The 7294-nt window shown below is 46.9% G+C and overlaps 1 protein-coding gene across 4 annotated transcripts in view; it reads left to right on the top strand.

Annotated features, from left to right (window-relative positions):
• Window positions 1-661: 661 nt before the first annotated feature.
• The window catches only part of LOC137299297 (uncharacterized), a 117823-nt gene continuing 111190 nt past the window's right edge, over window positions 662-7294 (top strand). For 3 of the 4 annotated variants that reach the window (XM_067967961.1, XM_067967960.1, XM_067967963.1), the window contains exons 1-2: window positions 662-838; window positions 1752-1890. In XM_067967961.1, the coding sequence (XP_067824062.1) occupies window positions 788-838; window positions 1752-1890 (190 nt within the window). In that variant the 5' untranslated portion in view covers window positions 662-787. Of the gene's footprint in view, window positions 839-1751; window positions 1891-7294 lie in introns of those variants that run through there. The other variant, XM_067967962.1, reaches the window with a different exon arrangement.

The following is a 7294-nucleotide window of genomic DNA, read 5'->3' as shown; positions in this document are numbered from 1 at the left end:
GGCCTAGGGCAGAGGCAGGTTAATGCTCAGGTGTAACCCTCTTTCCACAGGTGTCTGTCTTTGCCAGGCCCAGGAGCAGACTCGTGAGACGATCCCTCGCACCCCGTGTACCGATCGGTTGGGCAAATGTGCCTATTTTAATAAACCAATAAAGGTGACATGAGCGAGTGGTCAATCAATGGGACAAACTCCCTAGGGAGATGGTGGAAGCAGTTTGTATTGATTCACTCCAGTACAAGTTAGATAGAATTCTTTGAGTATAATATTTTGGGATAAAGTGTATGAGTAATTTGATGTGCTTAAGTGTGGCCTGCTTGGGGGACAGGTGACTTTGGACTCAAAGCTCTCTACCACTGGGGGTTTTCTCACTTCATGTTTGGATGTGTTGTAGACTCACTGATGAAGATTAATTGCCAGGATTAGTCAACAACTCCATTATCATGGTATCCTGGGAACAGGCGAATAGAGGAACCTTGGTCTTTTTTCCTTGCTCCACAAGCGAGGAGGCGCCAGTAACGTGACAATTTAAACAAAGTTTAATAAACTTAAAAAAAACTCGAAATCATAATCAATATTGTTTGTGTTAATGATCTCCCCGTAGGTGCTCGCTGACCTGTTGAGTTTTTCCAACATCCGAAGCCCTCTCACACCGTCTGGCTCCAGTCTTCGACGCTCACCCGCTCAGAGCGCCGCAGCGTGCTTCCGCCTGCGCTAGGCCGCAAAACGCCAACGAACTCCCCCGTCCAGCTGTCTCCATGGTAACCGCTCTCCGTACACACAGACCGAGATGGCGGGCAGGTGGCTGTTGGCCGCGAGAGAACAAGTGCGGCTCAGTGAGGTAACCGAGCGCGGGCCAGTAAACTCAGATTAATGTAGTAAACTGGACCCGGGATCAATGCCGGAGAGGGAGGGGGGAATCATAGAAAATTTACGACACAGAAGGAGGCCATTCGGCCCATCGTGTCCGTGCCGGCCGAAAATGAGCCACGAGGCTTAATCCCACTTTCCAGCATCTGGTCGGTAGCCATTTTTTAAACTAAATAACAGTGTCAAATAATAATTTTATTTTGAGGATCCAGGATGCACCCCAGCCCCTGCGTTGCCCACCGGTCATGGAAAGCCTCAAGCGTACCGGCAGACACCGCGTGCTCCCTCTCCAGGGCCACCCTGGCGCAGAGAATGCCGCAGAAGAGAGGTAGACAGTTGAAGCGACTGCCCCCACAGGCCACGTCTAACCTGGACCTGTGGATAGCCACCTTGGGCAGGCCCAGGAGCAGACCCTTGAGAACGTCCCCCGACCTGCCCGCCCCCCTTGGTCGGTAGCCTTGTAGGTACGGAACTTCAGGAGCATATCCAAGTTTTTTTTTTAGATGGGAACCGGGTATCAATGCCAGAGTGAGGGGGGAACCGGGTATTGATGCCAGAGTGAGGGGGGAACCGGGTATTGATGCCAGAGTGAGGGGAGGAACCGGGTATCGAAGTCAGAGAGAGGGGAGACAAATACAAAACTAGATTTTTAAAAAACAGGAATCAGACCCAACCTGGGAACTGAACCTCACAGTCAGATTGTGTCACACTGTGTCAAGAGGAAGGTGTTCTGTAACAAAGAGGTACCAATTACACCAGGGTGGCATCTGGTATCTTGCTTTTATTTTTCATCCCAGAACGGGACGTGGCACAAACTGCTTTAAAGAGGAATCACCCTTTGATGATTACTGCTGAGAGTGACCTGTGCACTTTTTCTCATGTAGGATTGGCGAGAGTTTAGCAGAGAGCTATTTGATGTTGTGCTCCAGCAGTTGGCAGAAAGCCATGTCGATTTCTTCACTGATTTATCTGTAGCTGAAAAAGCGGTGTTTGTAGAGCGAGCTGCTAAAACCATCGATGGAGGTAAGCTTGTGGGATTGGAGAATCACAAACCAAGGTGACAGGACTCACAGTGTGGAGATGCCGGTGATGGACTGGGGTTGACAATTGTAAACAATTTTACAACACCAAGTTATAGTCCAGCAATTTTATTTTAAACAACGTTCACCTGAGGAAGGAGGAAGCCTCCGAAAGCTTGTGAATTTAAAATAAAATTGCTGGACTATAACTTGGTGTTGTAAAATTGTTTACAAAGGACTCACAGTGGTTGTCCTGTACAAGCTACACTGTGCGCAAGTCAGAGCTGGCAATGTTGGATAGATTCTGGATGTGAAATTTTCAGCTGCCAGCAGCAAACTATGTCTATCACGGACTAGAAGGGACTGCCAAGTGTCTTCTCTCTTTTTCCCTGTCTTTCTTATTTTTACTTTGTCATTCGCTATTTCTCTTACTTTTTATTGTTTCCTTTTCACAGAATGCCTGAATGTGGGATTTCTGATTTCCTTTTCTTGCTTTCTCTAATAGGCGAGTGAGAGAGAGCAAAAAAACTTGACGGAAATGGGGAAGTTAAAGCAGGGCTGATAACCCTCTATTAAAATGATACAGGGCGATTTTAACCCTTCCCACGTGACAGGCGAGGAGTTATAGAATCATAGAAGTTACAACATGGAAACAGGCCCTTCGGCCCAACATGTCCATGCCGCCCAGTTTATACCACTAAGCTAGTCCCAATTGCCTGCACTTGGCCCATATCCCTCTATACCCATCTTACCCATGTAACTGTCCAAATGCTTTTTAAAAGACAAAATTGTACCCGCCTCTACTACTGCCTCTGGCAGCTCGTTCCAGACACTCACCACCCTTTGAGTGAAAAAATTGCCCCTCTGGACCCTTTTGTATCTGTCCCCTCTCACCTTAAATCTATGCCCCCTCGTTATAGACTCCCCTACCTTTGGGAAAAGATTTTGACTATCTACCTTATCTATGCCCCTCATTATTTTATAGACTTCTATAAGATCACCCCTTAACCTCCTACTCTCCAGGGAAAAAAGTCCCAGTCTGTCTAACCTCTCCCTGTAAGTCAAACCATCAAGTCCCGGTAGCATCCTAGTAAATCTTTTCTGCACTCTTTCTAGTTTAATAATATCCTTTCTATAATAGGGTGACCAGAACTGTACACAGTATTCCAAGTGCGGCCTCACCAATGCCCTGTACAACTTCAACAAGACATCCCAACTCCTGCATTCAATGTTCTGACCAATGAAACCAAGCATGCCGAATGCCTTCTTCACCACCCTATCCACCTGTGACTCCACTTTCAAGGAGCTATGAACCTGTACTCCTAGATCTCTTTGTTCTATAACTCTCCCCAACGCCCTACCATTAACGGAGTAGGTCCTGGCCCGATTCGATCTACCAAAATGCATCACCTCACATTTATCTAAATTAAACTCCATCTGCCATTCATCGGCCCACTGGCCCAATTGATCAAGATCCCGTTGCAATCCCAGATAACCTTTTTCACTGTCCACAATGCCACCAATCTTGGTGTCATCTGCAAACTTACTAACCATGCCTCCTAAATTCTCATCCAAATCATTAATATAAATAACAAATAACAGCGGACCCAGCACCGATCCCTGAGGCACACCGCTGGACACAGGCATCCAGTTTGAAAAACAACCCTCCACAACCACCCTCTGTCTTCTGTCGTCAAGCCAATTTTGTATCCAATTGGCTACCTCACCTTGGATCCCATGAGATTTAACCTTATGTAACAACCTACCATGCGGTACCTTGTCAAATGCTTTGCTGAAGTCCATGTAGACCACGTCTACTGCACAGCCCTCATCTATCTTCTTGGTTACCCCTTCAAAAAACTCAATCAAATTCGTGAGACATGATTTTCCTCACAAAACCATGCTGACTGTTCCTAATTAGTCCCTGCCTCTCCAAATGCCTGTAGATCCTGTCCCTCAGAATACCCTCTAACAACTTACCCACTACAGATGTCAGGCTCACTGGTCTGTAGTTCCCAGGCTTTTCCCTGCCGCCCTTCTTAAACAAAGGCACAACATTTGCTACCCTCCAATCTTCAGGCACCTCACCTGTAGCGGTGGATGATTCAAATATCTCTGCTAGGGGACCCGCAATTTCCTCCCTAACCTCCCACAACGTCCTGGGATACATTTCATCAGGTCCCGGAGATTTATCTACCTTGATGCGCGTTAAGACTTCCAGCACCTCCCTCTCTGTAATATGTACACTCCTCAAGACATCACTATTTATTTCCCCAAGTTCCCTAACATCCATGCCTTTCTCAACCGTAAATACCGATGTGAAATATTCATTCAGGATCTCACCCATTTCTTGTGGTTCCGCACATAGATGACCTTGTTGATCCTTAAGAGGCCCTACTCTCTCCCTAGTTACCCTTTTGCCCTTTATGTATTTGTAGAAGCTCTTTGGATTCACCTTTGCCTGATCTGCCAAAGCAATCTCATATCCCCTTTTTGCCCTCCTGATTTCTCTCTTAACTCTACTCCGGCAATCTCTATACTCTTCAAGGGATCCACTTGATCCCAGCTGCCTATGCATGTCATATGCCTCCTTCTTCTTTTTGACTAGGGCCTCAATCTCCCGAGTCATCCAAGGTTCCCTACTTCTACCAGCCTTGCCCTTCACTTTATAAGGAATGTGCTTACCCTGAACCCTGGTTAACACACTTTTGAAAGCCTCCCACTTACCAGACGTCCCTTTGCCTGCCAACAGACTCTCCCAATCAACTTCTGAAAGTTCCTGTCTAATACCATCAAAATTGGCCTTTCCCCAATTTAGAATTTTAACTTTTGGGCCAGACCTATCCTTCTCCATAGCTATCTTAAAACTAATGGAATTATGATCACTTGTCCCAAAGTGATCCCTCACCAACACTTCTGTCACCTGCCCTTCCTTATTTCCCAAGAGGAGGTCAAGTTTTGCCCCCTCTCTAGTCAGGCCATCCACATACTGAATGAGAAATTCCTCCTGAATACACTCAACAAATTTCTCTCCATCCAAGCCCCTAATGCTATGGCTGTCCCAGTCAATGTTGGGAAAGTTAAAGTCCCCTACTATTACCACCCTATTTTTCTTGCAGCTGTCTGTAATCTCCTTACATATTTGCTCCTCAATTTCCCGTTGACTATTTGGGGGTCTGTAGTACAATCCTATCAAAGTGATCTCTCCCTTCTTATTTTTCAGTTCTACCCATATAGACTCAGTGGGCGAACCCTCGGATATATCCCCTCTCACTACTGCCGTGATGTTCTCCCTAATCAAGAACGCAACTCCCCCTCCTCTCTTACCTCCTGCTCTATCTTTCCTATAGCATCTGTACCCTGGAACATTGAGCTGCCAGTCCTGCCCCTCCCTTAGCCATGTTTCAGTAATAGCTATAACATCCCAGTCCCATGTACCCATCCATGCCCTGAGTTCATCTGCCTTGCCCATCAGACTTCTTGCATTGAAATAAATGCAGTTTAATCTAGACTTCCCTTGGTCTTTGCCCTGCTTTCTCAGACCATCTGTCCGGTCATGTTCTGTACACTCTCCCTTACTGCCTTTTGTTTCTGTCATCATTTTATTTCCCACTGACTTCCTGCATCGGTTCCCATCCCCCTGCCACATTAGTTTAAACCCTCCCCAACAGCACTGGCAAACACTCCCCCTAGGACATTGGTTCCAGTCCTGCCCAGATGCAGACCGTCCAATTTGTACTGGTCCCACCTCCCCCAGAACCGGTTCCAATGGCCCAGGAATTTGAATCCCTCCCTCTTGCACCATCTCTCAAGCCATGTATTCATCCTAGCTATCCTGTCATTCCTACTCTGACTAACCCGTGGCACTGGTAGCAATCCTGAGATTACTACCTTTGAGGTCCTACTCTTTAGTTTAACTCCTAACTCCCTAAATTCAGCTTGTAGGACCTCATCCTGTTTTTTACCTATATCGTTGGTGCCTATATGCACCACGACAACTGGCTGTTCACCCTCCCCCTCCAGAATGTCCTGCAGCCGCTCCGAGACATCCTTGACCCTTGCACCAGGGAGGCAACATACTATCCTGGAGTCTCGGTTGCGTCCGCAGAAACGCCTGTCTATTCCCCTTACAATCGAGTCCCCTATCACTATAGCTCTGCCACTCTTTTTCCTGCCCTCCTGTGCAGCAGAGCCAGCCACGGTGCCATGAACCTGGCCACTGCCACCTTCCCCTGGTGAGCCATCTCCCCCAACAGTATCCAAAACGGTATACCTGTTTTGGAGGGAGATGACCGCAGGGGACCCCTGCACTGCCTTCCTACTCTTCCTCTGTCTGTTGGTCACCCATTCACTATCTCCCTCAGTAATTTTTATCTGCGGTGTGACCAACTCACTGAACGTGCTATCCACGACTTTCTCAGCATCGCGGATGCTCCAAAGTGAGTCCATCCGCAGCTCCAGAGCCGTCAAGCGGTCAAACAATAGCTGCAGCTGGACACACTTCCCGCAGGTGAAGGAATCAGGGATACAGGAAGGAGCCCTGAATTCCCACATCTCACAAGAGGAACATGACACGGCTCTGGGATCTCCTGCCATGACTTAACCCTTAAGTTAGCTTAACAACAACTGCAATGTCAAGAGAAAAAAAAGGAAAGAAAAACTACTTACCACTCCCTTTAAGGAGTTTACTCCTTTAAATTGTTCTCAATTTAGAGAATGTTAACTACACTCGGGACCTTGATTCACTAAAAAATAAACGCTACTTCCTCTCTGCTGAAGCCTGACAGAAACTTAGAAATTTAAACTTTTAAATTGACCTTAAACAGTTGAAGCAATATGCACTAGATTTAAAGAGATTAACCCTTCAACTCCCACACTTACCGAACTCTCAGCACACTGTGTTGTCCTCACACCGTGCTGTCCGCACTGACAGGCCCCTGTATTTCTACAGTTGAGACTCAGATGAGTCAGGCCTGCCCCACCTTCAGGGACCAATTGAATCTAGCTAACCAATTAACTTGCTACAGCAGCTCTCTGCTGAAGCCTGACAGAAACTTAGAAATTTAAACTTTTAAATTGACCTTAAACAGTTGAAGCAATATGCACTAGATTTAAAGAGATTAACCCTTCAACTCCCACACTTACCGAACTCTCAGCACACTGTGTTGTCCTCACACCGTGAGTTAAAATCGCCCATGGGACTCATCCGCTAATGAGCCACATCGATCCCATAGGATCCGATTTTAACCTGCTATTCTGAGCAGGCGAGTGGGACACCTGCAAGAAACAGGCGGGGGCCTTCTATAAATATGCAGAACCTGCTAATTTAACCATAGAATAGAATCATAGCATGGTTACAGCACAGAAGGAGGCCATTCAGCCCATCGAGCCTGTGCTGGCTTTCTGTA

Source organism: Heptranchias perlo, chromosome 28 (assembly GCF_035084215.1).
Source record: "Heptranchias perlo isolate sHepPer1 chromosome 28, sHepPer1.hap1, whole genome shotgun sequence".
Classification (NCBI taxonomy): domain Eukaryota; kingdom Metazoa; phylum Chordata; class Chondrichthyes; order Hexanchiformes; family Hexanchidae; genus Heptranchias; species Heptranchias perlo.
This window is presented reverse-complemented; position numbering and strand designations above follow the sequence as displayed.